Genomic DNA, 15820 nt, shown 5'->3' with positions numbered 1-15820 from the left:
GTCACGGAGTGTGGGGGGACACAAGGCCCTGCACCCCCCACTTCCTGCGATTCCCCATGACTCTCAGCCAGCCAGTAAAGCAGAAGGTTTATTTAGACGACAGGAACACAGTCCAAGACAGGTCTTGCAGGCACAGACAACAGGACCCCCTCAGTTAGGTCCATTTTGGGGTCCCAGGGCACCCCAGCCCCATTGGGAGGTCAGAGCCCCGTCTGCCTCCCAGCCATATCACCAGCCAGCTCCTGAAACTCTGCCTTCAGTGACCCCTCCCACAGCCTTTGTTCAGTTTCCCGGGCAAAGGTGTCACCTGGCCTCTAACCCCTTCCTGGGTTCTCATGTTACATGCTCAGGTATTCTCCCTCGGCCAGTCTCCCATCCCCCAATGCAGACTATCCTAGCCACACTCCCCTGTCAGCATTTAAAGACCACAGTAAGAACAGTCCCAGTTCGTCACATCTCCCCCCTTCGAGACCGAACTGAGCGGGGTCACTTTAGCCAGTGACCCGGGGAAGTTTGAACCTACCCCCGTTCCCGTGGATGCCCCAGCATCCCTCCCATTCCTTGGTGAGAATTACACCAGGCCCCTCCAGTTTCACGCCCCCCCTTAGGTCGGGGGTGCTCGATGGCACTTGTAGTTCGCATGCGGGAAGGTTTATGTGGCCTGTGCCCTTTTCCCACCCCAATACCCCTGGGGTGCCAACGGGGCTGGGGTCTTCTCCCAGCGTTCCAGTCTGGAGGTCTGTGATTTGGGCTCTCTTGGTTCAGAGCCCCCCTTTTAACCTTGGCCACCCTCTGGAAAGGCTCCTCTATGCTGGGCAAGGGTCCTAAAGCTGTTTTCCCCTTGTCCCGGGCCTTCCTCCCCCTCTGACAGGGGTCACAGGATCGGCAGTACTGCCGGACAGTAACAAAGACCCCAGGCCAGTAAAAGCTCCGTAGCAGCCTCTGCTGGGTACGCCAGGTTCCCTGGTGCCCTGAGAGGGGGGTGTCATGGGCCCGGCACAGCAGCTGGCGGCGATACTTCTGGGGTACCACCAGCTGCCTCCTGATCCCCCCGACTCCATTTTCCCTGGGGGAGCCCATTCTCGGTACAGGAACCCCTTCTCCCACAGGAACCTTTTCCGGCCACCTCTCCCCATGGTCTGTACCGCACTGAGGTCGGCCAGGTCCCTTATCTTCCGCAAGGAGGGATCTTTCTGCACCTCGGCCTGGAACTCAGTAGCTGGGACAGGGATGGCCACCTGCTCTTTCTCGCCGGCTGGGTCTGAAGCCGCAGCCTCCCTGAGCCGTGTCCCTGGGTGTTCCCTCCCCACCAGGTTAGGGTCCTGCGCCTCGGGCAAGGCACCCTCCCCAAGGCCAGGGCGCAGTGCCCCTTGCCGGCTCTGACTGTGGGTCACAACCAGGGCACCCTGGGGGTTGCTTGGCCAGTCCTCCAGGTCCCCCCCCATCAACACCTCAGTGGGCAAATACGGGTGTACCCCCACGTCCTTGGGGCCCTCCTTGGCCCCCCACTTCAGTTGTACCCTCGCCACAGGCACCTTGAATGGGGTCCCACCCACCCCCGTCAGGGTCAGGTAGGTGTCGGGCACCATCCGATCTGGGGCCACCACCTCGGGCCAGGCCAGCGTCACCTCTGCGCCCATATCCCAGTATCCATTGACCTTCCTCCCATCCACCTCCAGGGGAACAAGGTACTCTCTCCGGAGGGACAGCCCCGCGCCCACCGTATAAACCAAAAACCCTGAGTCTGGAGCATCCAGCCCCCCAGAGGAGCTGGCCTGGAGCTCTCCTCTCTCCTTAGCAGGTGGTACTCTGCCAGCCCCCCTGGCCTGGGAGTGCTGCCTCTCGCCCGGCTGGGTCTCTACCCAGTCAACCCTCTGTGGGTTCGGTCTGCTCAGTCTGTCCCTGAGCCTGGGGCACTGGGCCCGTATGTGGCCTCTCTGGCCACAGTGATAGCAGCCCATGTCCCGTGGGTCCCCTCGAGCGGGTAGGATGGACCTGACGCTGGATGTTCCCCTTTGGTGGGCATTCTCCATATTTCCCCGCTGGGAGGTCCCATGGTGACTCTCTCTCTGCGTTGTGGCAGGCCTGTTCCTTTGGGACTCCTCCCTGTTATCCCCTGCCCGACTGTTCAAAAACTCGTCGGCCAACTGGTCTGCATGCTGTGTGTTCTCTGGCTTTTGGTCCATCAACCATTGCCTCAGGTCGGATGGGCACTGCTCATACACGTGCTCCAGTACGAATAGGTCAAGCAGGTCCTCTTTAGTTTGGGCCCCAGCTGTCCACTTGCGAGCATACCCCTGTGCCCAGTTGGCTAGTTGTAGGTATGTGACCTTACGGGTTTTACGCTGACTCCGGAACCGTTTCCGGTACGTCTCAGGGGTCAGCCCAAACTCGCGGAGCAGGGCCTTTTTGAACAGTTTGTAGTCCCCTGTCTCTGCCCCTTTCAGTTGGCTGTACACCTCCCTGGCTGTGGAGTCCAGTGAGGGGATGAGAAACTGGAGCCTGTCTGCAGGGTCAACCTGGAGCAGCTTGCAGGTATTCTCAAAGGCCGTCAGGAAGGTATCCATGTCCTCCCCCTCCTTACGCTGGGCCAGGAAGCACTTATCAAAGCTCTTTGCAGTCTTGGGTCCCCCCTTGCTCACCGCAGCCGGGGCCCCACTGCTCCTCAGCCTGGCCGGTTCCAGCTCATGCTGACGCTGGTTCTCCTCATGCTGACGTTGTTTCTCCTTCTTTTCCTGCTCCTGCTTCAGTTCTTGCTGCCTTAACTCGAGCTCTTCTCGTCTTATCTCCCATTCACATTCCAGTCGCATCCGTTCCAGGGGCGGGGAGCTCCGCCGGGACGATCCCCTGCTGGCTGCCGGGGTCAGGGTGCCCTTGATATTCGCTGGGCTTCCCCCAACCCTTCCCCTAGGTATAGGTAGGCAGGATCTCGGGATGTCCTCGGCAGCAGTCTGACCCCTCCCAGCCATGTCAGGCCCCGGGGCCCACGCTGCATCCGCCGGGCGGCTTCTCTCAGGGACAGGGCTCGGTTCATCCAAGCGATCCCTCTCCTCCAGCTGGGCAATGAGCTGTTCTTTGGTGGACCTCCCAATGCGCAGCCCCCTCTGCCTGCACAGCTCCACCAGGTCGCTCTTAAGGTGTTTAGCATACATCCTCCTGCTGGCCACTCGCCGGCCTGTGCTCTCCGCTTTCCACCATTCCAGGGAGACCCCTAGTGTGCCAGCCCCTCTTCAGGTCACCCCCTCTCTGCCAGGGTCGAGCTGCAGACTCCTCCGCCCCTGAGACTGCTTGCTGTGATCCCCCGGGGGACCCCGTTACTCCAACAGTCCTTGTCGCTGGTCACACACTCCTAGGGGTTAATCGCTCCCTGAACCGTCCCTCCTCTGTTTTACTGCTCCCCAGTCACTTACTGCAGGAAGCACCATCCACGGGGTGCAGTAGATCCCACCTCTGCCACCAGTTGTCACGGAGTGTGGGGGGACACAAGGCCCTGCACCTCCGGCTTCCTGCGATTCACCATGACTCTCAGCCAGCCAGTTAAGCAGAAGGTTTATTTAGACAACAGGAATACAGTCCAAGACAGGTCTTTCAGGCACAGACAACAGGACCCCCTTAGTTAGGTCCATTTTGGGGTCCCAGGGCACCCCAGCCCCCTTGGGAGGTCAGAGCCCCGTCTGCCTCCCAGCCATTCCACCAGCCAGCTCCTGAAACTCCCCCTTCAGCAACCCTTCCCACAGCCTTTGTTCAGTTTCCCGGGCAAAGGTGTCACCTGGCCTCTAACCCCTTCCTGGGTTCTCATGTTACATGCTCAGGTATTCTCCCTCGGTCAGTCTCCCATCCCCCAATGCAGACCATCCTAGCCACACTCCCCTGTCAGCATTCACAGCCCACAGTAAGAACAGTCCCAGTTCGTCACACAGCGCTGTAAAAAAACCACCCCAACAAGAGGTGTAGAGCTTTCTGCGCTGGGGGATGAGGAAATCTTGGATGAGGATATGGAGGGGGACCCAGAAGCAGAGGATGACTTGGAGGTCAGGGATGCATGCAGCCAGGAGCTCTTCTCTACCCCTGAGGAGCCTAGCCAGTCACAGCTTTCAGAGCTTGGCGAAGCGCAAACAGGAGAGGAGGCCCCTGGTAAGTGGCTTTGCTTTGGGGAATTGCTGAAGCGAGTTGTTGGGGGCAGGAGGGTTGCAGAAAGCAGGCTTGTGTCTGTATGATGCACGTACCACCACATGTCTAGACTGAGCGGCGGAACAGGCTGTTGATTGACTCCCTCACTTCACGGGAATCTGTGCTGACAGGGGAGTGTGGCTGGGATGGTCTGCATTGGGGGATGGGAGAATGACTGAAGGGAAATACCTGAGCCTGTAACATGAGAACCCAGGAGGGGGCTGGGGCGAGGTGACACCTTTGCCCGGGAAACTGAACAAAGGCTGTGGGAGGGGTCGCTGAAGGCAGAGTGTGGGAAGCTGGCTGGTGAGGTGGCTGGAGGCAGGGAGGGCTCTGACCTCTGGAGGGGGGCTGGGGTGCCCGAGGACCCCAAGATGGACCTAACTGAGGGGTATCCTGTTGTCTGTGCCTGCAAGACCTGTCTCGGACTGTATTCCCGTCGTCTAAATAAACCTTCTGCTTTACTGGCTGGCTGAGAGTCATGGTGAATCGCAGGAAGCCGGGGGTGCAGGGCCCTGAGTCCCCCCCTACTCCGTGACAAGGTCCAGCTTCCCCTATAGACAGCGCCAGCGGGTCTTTAAACAGCCAAAAGCACACTCCACAGTCATTCTGCACTTGCTCAGCCTGTTGTTGAATCGCTCCTTGCTGCTGTCAAGTTGCCCCGTGTATGGCTTCATAAGCCATGGCATTAAGGGGTAGGCAGGGTCTCCCAGGATCACAATGGGCATTTCGACTTCCCCTACCGTGATCTTCTGGTCTGGGAAGAAAGTCCCAGCTTGCAGCTTCCTGAACAGGCCAGTGTTCCGAAAGATGCGTGTGTTATGCACCTTTCCGGGCCAGCCTGCGTTAATGTCTGTGAAACGCCCACGGTGATCCACAAGCGCCTGGAGAACCATTGAGAAATACCCCTTGCGATTAATGTACTCCGTGGCTAGGTGGTCTGGTGCCAGAATTGGAATATGCGTGCCATCTATCGCCCCTCCGCAGTTAGGGAAGCCCATTTGTGCAAAGCCATCCACAATGGGTAAGGAATGGTGTCCCTAGCCTCTGTTTGTCAGAGGGTGGAGTTGGATGGCAGGAGAGAGATCACTTGATCATTGCCTGTTGGTCCACTCCCTCTGGGGCACCTGGCATTGGCCACTGTCGGTAGACAGGATACTGGGCTAGATGGACCTTTGGTCTGACCCAGTACGGCCTTTCTTATGTTCTTAATGTCACACACGTTGCCCAGAGTCACGAACTTTTGGAGCAGGATGTGATTAATGGCCCTGCACACTTCCATCAACACGACTCCAACGGTCGACTTTCCCACTGCGAACTGGTTAGCGACCGATCGGTAGCCGTCTGGAGTAGCCAGCTTCCACAGTGCAATAGCCACCCGCTTCTCCACCGGCAGGGCAGCTCTCATTCTTGTGTCCTTGCGCCGCAGGGCTGGGGTGAGCTCATCACACAGTCCCATAAATGTGGCTTTCCTCATGCGAAAGTTCTGCAGCCACTGCTCGTCATCCCAGATGTGCATCACGATGTGATCCCACCACTCAGTGCTTGTTTCCCAAGTCCAAAAGCGGCGTTCCACTGTGGTCAGCACCTCCGTGAATGCCACAAGCAATCTTGTGTCGTAGCTAGTACGCGTGGCGAGATCAATGTCACACTCCTCTTGCCTTTGCAGTTTAAGGAATAACTCCACTGCCACTCGTGACGTGTTGGTCAGTGCGAGCAGCATATTGGTCAATAGTGCGGGATCCATTCCTGCAGACCGAAGAGGCAGGGCACGCAGTACACAAACCATTGAAAGATGGCGCCAAATGCGGACGGAAGCACAGGGATTGCTGGGATGTGAAGCAATGCATCATGGAGCATTGGGACAGGATCCAGGATGCCCCGCGATCCCCTCCTCATTCCCACAACTCTTAGCGGCAGAAGAGGAAGAGGTGCTCTGTGGGATAGCTGCCCAGAGTGCACCGCTCCGAATACAGCTGCAAGTGCCGCAAGTGTGAACACGCTATTGTGCAGGCAGCTGACAGTGTGAACACACAACAGCGGTTTCCCTTCAGCGCTCTCTGAGCGGTGCAGTAACTGCCAGCAATGTAACTCTGCCAGTGTAGACGTGCCCTTAGTGTTGTTTGGGCAGCTTGGAGGTCAGTAATAGTGATTCCTGTTTGTTGATGTCTTTTTTTTTTTTCTCTGTCTCAGCAACTCATTCCCTGCAGTATTTCCACACCGCAGTCTCTGATCCTGAACCTGGACTCCCAGCATATGCCTTTGTTGGGTATCTCGATGACAACCTCTTTGTTGAGTGTGACAGTGACAGTGGGCTGTTTAAACCACGAGCCCAGTGGATAAAGGACAATGTGGATGCTGATTACTGGGAGCGTGGTACCAAACTTGGAATCGCACAAGAGCAGGCGTTCGGAACCGGCATGAGAATTTTAATGGAGCGCTACAATCAGACTGGGGGTGAGTTTGAGAGAAATTACCAACCCTACAGGCCTAATGGAGAGGGGAATATTTATAATGCTTATGTGTTAGTTACCCTGACTTCACCGCCAGTCATCTCGAGATCACATCCCTCGTTTCACTTCCGTGTATGTTTTATTAGACCTGAGGCACAACGTAGAAGGTACAAAGAAAGAGCAGAAGGAGAATTGTTCTGCTCAGGGTGGTGTTTCCTAGATGGAAACGCACTGTGCCTGACTCTCACCTGTCCTGCACCTTGTGTCTCCATTCACACCTTTGAAAAGTGGGTGAATAATAGTACAGTAACTCCTCACTTAACGTTGTAGTTATGTTTCTGAAAAATGCAACTTTAAGTGAAACGATGTTAAACTAATCCAATTTTCCCATAAGATTTAAGGTAAATGCAGGTGTTTAGGTTCCAAGGAAATTTTTTGGGGCAGACAAAAGGCATTATATACTGTACAGTACTGTGCCCCTGGCTTACTCCACACAGGCACAGCCTGCTGCAGACAATGAGGCAGGCAAGGATGCTAGGAAGCACCTTGCGCAGCAGCAGCTTCCCCCCAGAAGAACAGGTGCTGACTTTGCCGGGGGATGCTCCAGGCCCGTCTCTTCCCGTCCCCACTCCATCTCCTCCCCGGAGCACGCCACGTCCCCGCTCCTCCCTCTACCTCCCAGTGCTTCCCTGCCGCCAAACAGCTGTTTGGCTGCACTTAGGACTTTCTGGGAGGGAGGGGGAGGAGCGGAGATGCAGCGCTTCCCCGCTCCTCCCCCTCCCACCAGTGGCGGATTTAGAGTTAGTGGGGCCCTGTGCTCAGCTTCATTTTTGGGGCCCCCCCGTGGGGGAAGCATTCTCTCTTATCTCCCCCCCCCCGTTTTTCATTCTTTTTTTCTCCATTCTCCTCCTGGGGCTCAGGGCTGGGGGTGCAGGGTCTGGGAGGGAGTTAGGGTGCAGGAGGGCACTCAGGGTGGGGTGCGGGGTCTGGGAGGGAGTTAGGGTGTGGGAGGGTGCTCAGGGTGGGGGTGCGGGAGGAGGCTCAGGGCTGGGGCAGGCAGGAGGTGCAGAGCACTTACTTAGGGCAGCTCCTGTTTGGTGCAGGGGGTGTGCAGGTGTCTCTGTGCAGTGCGGCACTGCCCCCATGACCACAATTGTGGGAGCTGCCCTGCCCCCCCCCCCCCGCCCCAGCAGGGCCACCCGGAATGCAGGGGCTTTAGGGGCTGCAGGGCCCTGGGCTAAGGGGGCCCCGGGGCCCTGGCCTGCAGCTCTAAAGCCCCTTTCAGAGTGCGGCCCTGCGAGCACGGGCCGGAGGACTCGGGAGGAGCAGGGTCAGCCGCACAGCCAGCGGCCGGAGAGAAATGGCACTTTCCCCTTCAAAGCGCCGCTTCTCTCCAGCCGGCTTTGAAGGGGAAAGCGCCGCTTCTCTCCGGCCACTGGCTGCGCGGCTGCCCCTGCTCCTCCTGAGTCCTCCGGCCCGTGCTCGCAGGGCCGCACTCTGAAAGGGGCTTTAGAGCTGCAGGCCAGGGCCCCGGGGCCCCCTTAGCCCAGGGCCCTGCCTTCCGGGTGGCCCTGCCTGCCGGGGGGGGGGGGCAGCTTCCCCGCCCGCTTCCTTCCTCCCTCCCTCCCTCCCTGAAAGTCCTAAGCGCCGCCAAACAGCTGTTTGGCAGCGGGGCAAGTGCTGGGTGGGAGGGAGGGAGGGGGAGGAGGCGGAGAAGAGGAACTTGTGCAATGCTCCCTTGTAAAGTCAGCCAAATGACGTTAGAAGGGAGCATTGCACAACTTTAAATGAGTATGTTCCCTAATGGAGCAGCGACGTAACTTTGAAATAACGTTAAGCGGGAGGACGTTAAGTGAGGAGTTACAGTACAGTGCCAGAATTCTCCATTCACAAAGGTGGAAATATTTTACACTCACTTTGCACTCCCTGGGCTGAATCCCCAAAATCACTGGAGCAGAATTCCTCTTTAAATCACATTTACATCCCCCAGTCCTGGGGCTGGTTCACACTCCCCACTCCCAGCCTTAGGACTGCTGTAAAGTATGCCAGTTTGCAGCAGCCCATGAGGGGCTATTACACCAGATGGGGGTTACACTGTAGACACAATCTCTCTCCACAGCCCTCCACCAGGACTTGAGCCCTGGTCTACACTACAAAATTACTTCAGTATAACTATGTTGCTCAGGGGTGTGAATAATCCATACCCCTGAGTGATGTAGTTATACTGACGTAAGCACTGGTGTGGGCGGCGCTATGTTGGCATGAGAGCTTCTCCCACCAGCAGAGCTACCACCTCTCGCGGAAGTGGATACACTAAGCCAACAGGTGAAGCTCTCGCCCATCAGCTTTGAGCATCTTCATTAACCCCCTACAGCAGTGTAGCTGCACTGATACAGCGTTTGTAGTGTAGACCTGTGTGAGAAAGTGGGGTGGTCTGCAGCCAGCTAGTCAGCTCTGTACCCCCCAGGTTTGTTCCCACCTGGAGTCAATTTTCACTTGCCCAATTAGGGCTGCTTTAGAGACCCTTGTCCCACCGAGTGGCACAAAGGAGCCATACGAGAGGCCAGGGTGTGGCCAATATAATTGATTAGAGGGCATTTTAGTTTTCAAAATAGTTAATTAAATTAACTTAAATTCTACTAACTACCTATAATGGGAATTGCACTTCTAAGTCACATAGGTATTTTTTTTTTGAAATCCCACTGCCCTGCATGCCTAGCTGTAAACGACTGCAGGATCAGGCTCTTGTGTGTTTCAGGGTTTCACACTCTGCAGCGCAGGAGCGGCTGTGAGATTCGGGAGGATGGCAGCATCGGGGGGTCCCGGCAACTTGCATATGATGGGGACGACTTCCTCAGCTTCGATATGAACACTTACACGTGGGTAGCCGCGGTCAAGGAAGCTGAGATCACCCAGCGCAGATGGAATGAGGATACAGCCGATCTTCAGTATCGGAAGCAGTACACAGAGAAGGAGTGTATTGAGTGGCTAAGAAAATACCACCAATATGGGAAGGAGGCTCTTCAAGGGAGAGGTGAGGGGTGAATTAGGGGTCTCTGTGCGCTGCTCCTGCCTGCAAACACCGCCCCCACAGCTCCCATTGTCCGGGAACGGGAAACTGTGGCCAATGGGAGCTGTGGGGGCAGTCCCTGCAGAGAGGGGCAGCGTGCGGCGCCACGTGCCCCCCCAGGGGCCTCACTGGCGTGTTGGTCTCTTCCGGGAGCGACGTGGGGCCAGGGCAGGCAGGGAGCTTACCTTAGCCTTCACTGCGCCCCTGACCAGGAGCTGCCCGGCGGAAGCTCGCACCCCAGGCCTGAGCCCCCTCCCAGAGCCAGTACCCTGTACCCCCTCGTGCACCCCAACACCCTGCCCCAGCTCTGACCCCACTCCCAGAGCCAGTACCCCGTACCCCCTCCTGCACCCCAACACTCTGCCCCAGCCCCTCACCCCCTCCTGCACCCCAACCCCCTGCCCCAGGCTAAGCCCAGAGCCCCCTCCCACACTGCAAACCCCTCGGCCCCAGCCCAGAGCCCGCACCCCCCCTCCCGAACCCCTGCCCCAGCGTGGTGAAAGTGATTGAGGGTGGGGGAGAGTGAGCAATGGAGGGAGAGGTGGATGAAGTGAGCAGGGTGGGGCTTCAGGGAAGGGGCGGGGCCTCCCTTCCTCCATGGGGTGGAAGAGAGGAGGGATGCAGTGAACGGTGAGGATCTCAGGGAAGGCAGAGTGGAGTGACTTGGGGAGGGGGTGAAGGAGGGGAGGGACTTGACGGGCGAGAGGGCCAAGTGTGAGTGGGGCCTGGCATAGGTTCCAACTCTCTGGGTGCTCCGGGTCTGGAGCACCCACGGGGAAAAATTAGTGGGTGCTCTGCACCCACCGGCAGCCAAACTCCCCTCCTGCCCGCCCCACCTTCTCCTCCCCTGAGCGCGCCGCGTTCCCACTCCTCCACCTACCTCCCAGCGCTTCCTGCCCGGCCGCCGCCAAACAACTGTTTGGCAGCGTTAGCGTGCTCCGGGAGGGAGGGGGAAGAGCGGGAATGGGGCGTGCTCAGGGGAGGAGGCGGGGCAGGGGTGGGGATTTGGGGAAGGGGTTGGAATAGGGACAGGGAGGGGGTAGAGTTGTGGCGGGGACTTTGGGGAAGGGGTTGGAATGGGGGGGGGAGGGGCAGGGCCTCATGGAAGGGGTGGAGTTGGAGCGGGGCCGAGGGCGGAGTGGGGGTCGAGCACCCATTGGCGGGAGCAGAAGTCGGCACCTATGGGGCCTGGGGCAGAGCGGGAGTGGAGTGTGGGCGGGGCCTCAGGAGGCAGCCGCACAGGGGGCGGGGCCATGGTCTGGGTGCCGGGGGAGCTTCCAGCACTCGGGCCAGACTCTCTAAATGCTAGCGCCACACACCATCCATGCTAGAGCAGGTGTTTCTCAGGGACCAGTCCATGGACCAGCGCCAGTCCCTGAGGTCTCCCTACACAGTTTAGGAAGGCAGTAAGCTGGTCCCTAGTATCAAAAAGGTCGGGAAACACTGCCCGAGACTTGGTGATAGGGTATTTCCCCTCTTCTGCTTCAGAGAATCTCTGTCCAACCCCGATCTGAATGGCAAAGGGGAGCAGTTTAGCTGATCTATGTCCACCTCCCATCTTGTGTCTGAGGGGTGAAGGAATCAGAGACACCCATCGAAGTGACTAAATCATTGTCTGTAAATCTCTTCTCAATGCAGCTTCCAGCTCTAAGTCATTATTATTATTTATTACCTGTACTGCAATAGCGCCTGGGAGCCCCAGACATGGCCCAGGACCCCATTGTGCTAGGTACTGTACGAGCACACGACAAAGACTGTCCATGCCCCAGGGAGCTTCTAACTTGGTAGGGAGGAGAATGTTCCTCACTCAAGGAGTCTCTGGTTCCCCCAGTACATACTGAGACCTTCCTCAAATTACACTTCAGTGTTCCCAAACTCCTCTTTCAGACCCTGCTGTCCAAATTCCATTGTTTCTCTTCCACTTTCTGTCCTAGAAGGTCATAAGAGCTTTACAAGAGGGAAACCCCCAAAGGTCTGCACCAGCGCGCTCCTTGTTCAGTCACGGGGTCTTCTAAGGCACCTGTCACCTTGGTATCATCAGCACGGACCTCCCCTCCTCCCCACACCACCGAATGGAATGAGCTCCCGGCTCTAAAAAGTTCAGTTCCATCAGTTTCACAAACCAGTGTCACTTTTGTCTCTGTAAATAGTTTCTCTGACTCCAGTATTTGTCTACTCCAAGTATTGCAAAATCATGATTCAGGCCCCAAAATCACGAGATTGGCTTAAATCATGAGATTTTTTCCTTCAATGTGAGGTTCTTTTTATTTGCCTTCTGGTTACTGAGGGCTTGTCTACTCATGAACATTGACCACAGCAGCTATTGCAGAATGGATTCCATTCTGGAATAAGTGTGTCCACATGGGGAATTATTCCAGAACAATTGCAGAATAGCTTGTTCTGCAACAGTTATTGTGCTCAATTTCCCTGTGTAGATAAGCCTTTAGTCTCCAGGGTTTGCGTTTCCAAGCTTTTCTTCTCAACCATAAAGCTTAAGAGACTAGGGCTGTCGATTAATCACAGTTAACTCACGCGATTAACACAAAAAAATTAATTGCAATTTAAAAAATTAACCGTGATTAATCGCACTGTTAAACAATAGAATACCAATTGAAATTTATTAAATATTTTGGATGTTTTTCTACATTTTCATAGATATTGTATTCTGTGTTGTAATTGAAATCAAAGTGTATATTTTTATTACAAATATTTGCACTGTAAAATGATAAACAAAAGAAATAGTATTTTTCAATTCACCTCATACAAGTACTGTAGTGCAATCTCTTTGTCGTGAAAGTGCAACTTACAAATGTAGATTTTTTGTTTTGTTTTGTTACATGACTGCACTCAAAAACAAAACTGTAAAACTTCAGAGCCTATAAGTCCACTCAGTCCTACTTCTTGGTCAGCCAATTGCTAGACAAACAAGTTTGTTTACATTTACAGGAGATAATGCTGCACGCTTCTTATTTACGTCACCAGAAAGTCAGCCCAGGCATTTGCATGGCACTTTTGTAGCTGGCATTGCAAGGTATTTACGTGCCAGATATGCTAAACATTCGTATGCCCCTTCATGCTTTGGCCACCATTCCAGAGGACATGCTTCCATGCTGATGACGCTCGTTAAAAAAAAAAAATTGCGTTAATTAAATTTGTGAATGAACTCCTTGGGGGAGAATTGTATGTCCCCTGCTCTGTTTTACCTGCCGTCTGCCATATATTTCATGTTATAGCAGTCTCAGATGATGGCCCAGCACATGTTCATCTTAAGAACACTTTCGCTGCAGATTTGACAAAACACAAAGAAGGTAGCAATGTGAGATTTCTAAAGATAGTTACAGCATTCGACCCAAGGTTTCAGAATCTGAAGTGCCTTCCAAAAATCTGAGAGGGACGAGGTGTGGAGCATGCTTTCAGAAGTCTTAAAAGTGCAACACTCTGATGCGGAAACTACAGAACCCGAACCACCAAAAAAGAAAATCAACCGCCTGCTGGTGGCATCTGACTCAGATGATGAAAATGAACATGCGTCGGTCGGCTTTGGATTCTTATCGAGCAGAATCCATCATCAGCATGGACGCATGTCCCCTGGAATGGTGGTTGAAGCATGAAGGGACATACAAATCTTTACTGCATCTGGCATGTAAATATCTTGCGACACCGGCTACAACAGTGTCATGCAAATGCCTGTTCTCACTTTCTGGTGACATTGTAAACAAGAAGTGGGCAGCATTATCTCCTGCAAATGTAAACAAACTTGTTTGTCTGAGCGATTGGCTGAACAAAAAGTAGGACTGAGTGGACTTGCAGGCTCTAAAGTTTTACATTGTTTTATTTTTGAATGCAGTTTTTTTGTACATAATTCTACATTTGTAAGTTCAACTTTCATGATAAAGAGATTGCACTACAGTACTTGTATTGGGTGAATTGAAAAATACTATTTCTTTTGTTTTTTACAGTGCAAATATTTGTAATAAAAAATATAAAGTGAGCACTGTACACTTTGTGTTGTAATTGAAATCAGTATATTTGAAAATGTAGAAAACATCCAAAAATATTTAAATAAATGGTAATCTGTTATTGTTTAACAGTGTGATTAATCATGCGATTAATCACAATTACTTTTTTAAATCTCTTGACAGCCCTATTCGAGTCTTAATTTCTTTTATTATTATTATTAATGAAAGCAGAGAGTCTCCCGCAGTCCCATGACTCCAGGAGCTGGGGCTTTAAGAAAAACACCAAATACTGCAAAGGTTGGCAACACTCTTGCTGACCAGGGCAGAGAGGCACATCTCCCTTATTGGCTAGGTATCAATACAAATAATAAGGCAATGGAGAATTCTGGCTGCACCCCATGGTGCCCTGATCTGAGACTGAATGGGACCCTTCCCCATGTGTGGTAGAGGGCTGTTCCCTGCCTGTAACTCTGACTCTCACACCCCCACACTCCACAACTTCTCTCCAGTGCTTGAACTTCAAAATGTTTAAGTCCTATTGTGACTCTAGCCCATAGGCTCTCTGAGCCTTGGTTTCCCATCTGTACAATGGGGATAACAGCTGTGCCTCACCAGGGTGTTTGTGTTAATTCTCATATTAAAGACGGTGAGTTGCTCAGATATGACGGTAGTGGGGGCTAGGTAAGTAAATCGATGTGATACAACATGATGGGGGCTAATTTAGCTACAACGAGTCAGGAAAAAGATCTTGGCGTCATCGTGGATAGTTCTCTAAAGATGTCCACGCAGTGTGCAGAGGCGGTCAAAAAAGCAAACAGGATGTTAGGAATCATTAAAAAGGGGATAGAGAATAAGACGGAGAATATATTATTGCCCTTATATAAATCCATGGTTCACCCACATCTCGAATACTGTGTACAGATGTGGTCTCCTCACCTCAAAAAAGATATTCTAGCACTAGAAAAGGTTCAGAAAAGAGCAACTAAAATGATTAAGGGTTTAGAGAGGGTCCCATATGAGGAAAGATTAAAGAGGCTAGGACTCTTCAGCTTGGAAAAGAGGAGACTAAGGGGGGACATGATAGAGGTATATAAAATCATGAGTGATGTTGAGAAAGTGGATAAGGAAAAGTTATTTACTTATTCCCATAATACAAGAACTAGGGGTCACCAAATGAAATTAATAGGCAGCAGGTTTAAAACAAATAAAAGGAAGTTCTTCTTCACGCAGCGCACAGTCAACTTGTGGAACTCCTTACCTGAGGAGGTTGTGAAGGCTAGGACTATAACAATGTTTAAGAGGGGACTGGATAAATTCATGGTGGCTAAGTCCATAAATGGCTATTAGCCAGGATGGGTAAGAATGGTGTCCCTAGCCTCTGTTCGTCAGAGGATGGAGATGGATGGCAGGAGAGAGATCACTTGATCATTGCCTGTTAGGTTCACTCCCTCTGGGGCACCTGGCATTGGCCACTGTCGGTAGACAGATACTGGGCTAGATGGACCTTTGGTCTGACCCAGTACGGCCTTTCTTATGTTCTTATGAGTGCTGCTGTCTAAATGACTTCCAATACCGTTGGCTTTTCAGAACCCGCAGCCGTTGAGGTGTCGGGCAAGGCAACCCCTGACGGGCTCACCAGCCTCTCCTGCAGGGTCTATGGCTTCTACCCCCAGGACATCGCTGTGACCTGGATGAAAAACGGGGAGATGAGAGAGCAAGAGACTCAGCGAGGGGACATCCTACCCAGTGGGGATGGGACCTACCAGATTCAGGCAACCTTGGAGATAGATCCCACAGAGGGAGGCCGTTACTCCTGCCTTGTGGATCACAACAGCCTGACGGAGCCTCTCAATGTCTTCTGGGGTGAGGAGAGGGCAGAGTGCCTGTGTGGGAGAGGTGGAGGAGAATACATCAAGGGGAGGGGAGGGCTAGGGTTGAGACCCCATTGCCCTTATCGAAAGGTAAAACTCCATTGTCTAACTCTGTAAAAATTCCTCCCCTTTTCTGGGCTGGGACTGGACCTCCTTGGAGTCTTATGTCTTCACTGCCAAAAAAAAATTGTGATGTGTGTTACCATGAGAGAGCCAAAATCCTAGTGGAGACCAGGCACACAGATAGTTTTTACCTCTGAGTGACTAGCTACGTAGCGGTAAAAACAACCCTTGTCT

At 53.6% G+C, this 15820-nt stretch overlaps 2 protein-coding genes across 2 annotated transcripts in view; one reads left to right on the top strand and one right to left on the bottom strand.

The window, feature by feature from the left end:
• Window positions 1-15820, bottom strand: part of LOC135887747 (class I histocompatibility antigen, F10 alpha chain-like) — a 265826-nt gene that overhangs the window by 127118 nt on the left and 122888 nt on the right. The gene's annotated exons all lie outside the window — the stretch shown is intronic.
• The window catches only part of LOC135888058 (uncharacterized), a 41150-nt gene that overhangs the window by 21057 nt on the left and 4273 nt on the right, over window positions 1-15820 (top strand). Inside the window, 3 exon segments of the mRNA XM_065415874.1 lie at window positions 6364-6627; window positions 9382-9657; window positions 15240-15515. Of these exon segments, the coding sequence (XP_065271946.1) occupies window positions 6364-6627; window positions 9382-9657; window positions 15240-15515 (816 nt within the window).

The sequence above is a fragment of the Emys orbicularis genome, chromosome 13, assembly GCF_028017835.1.
Source record: "Emys orbicularis isolate rEmyOrb1 chromosome 13, rEmyOrb1.hap1, whole genome shotgun sequence".
Lineage (NCBI taxonomy): Eukaryota > Metazoa > Chordata > Testudines > Emydidae > Emys > Emys orbicularis.
Note: the sequence above shows the minus strand (reverse complement) of the source record. Positions and strands in the feature narration are given on the sequence as shown.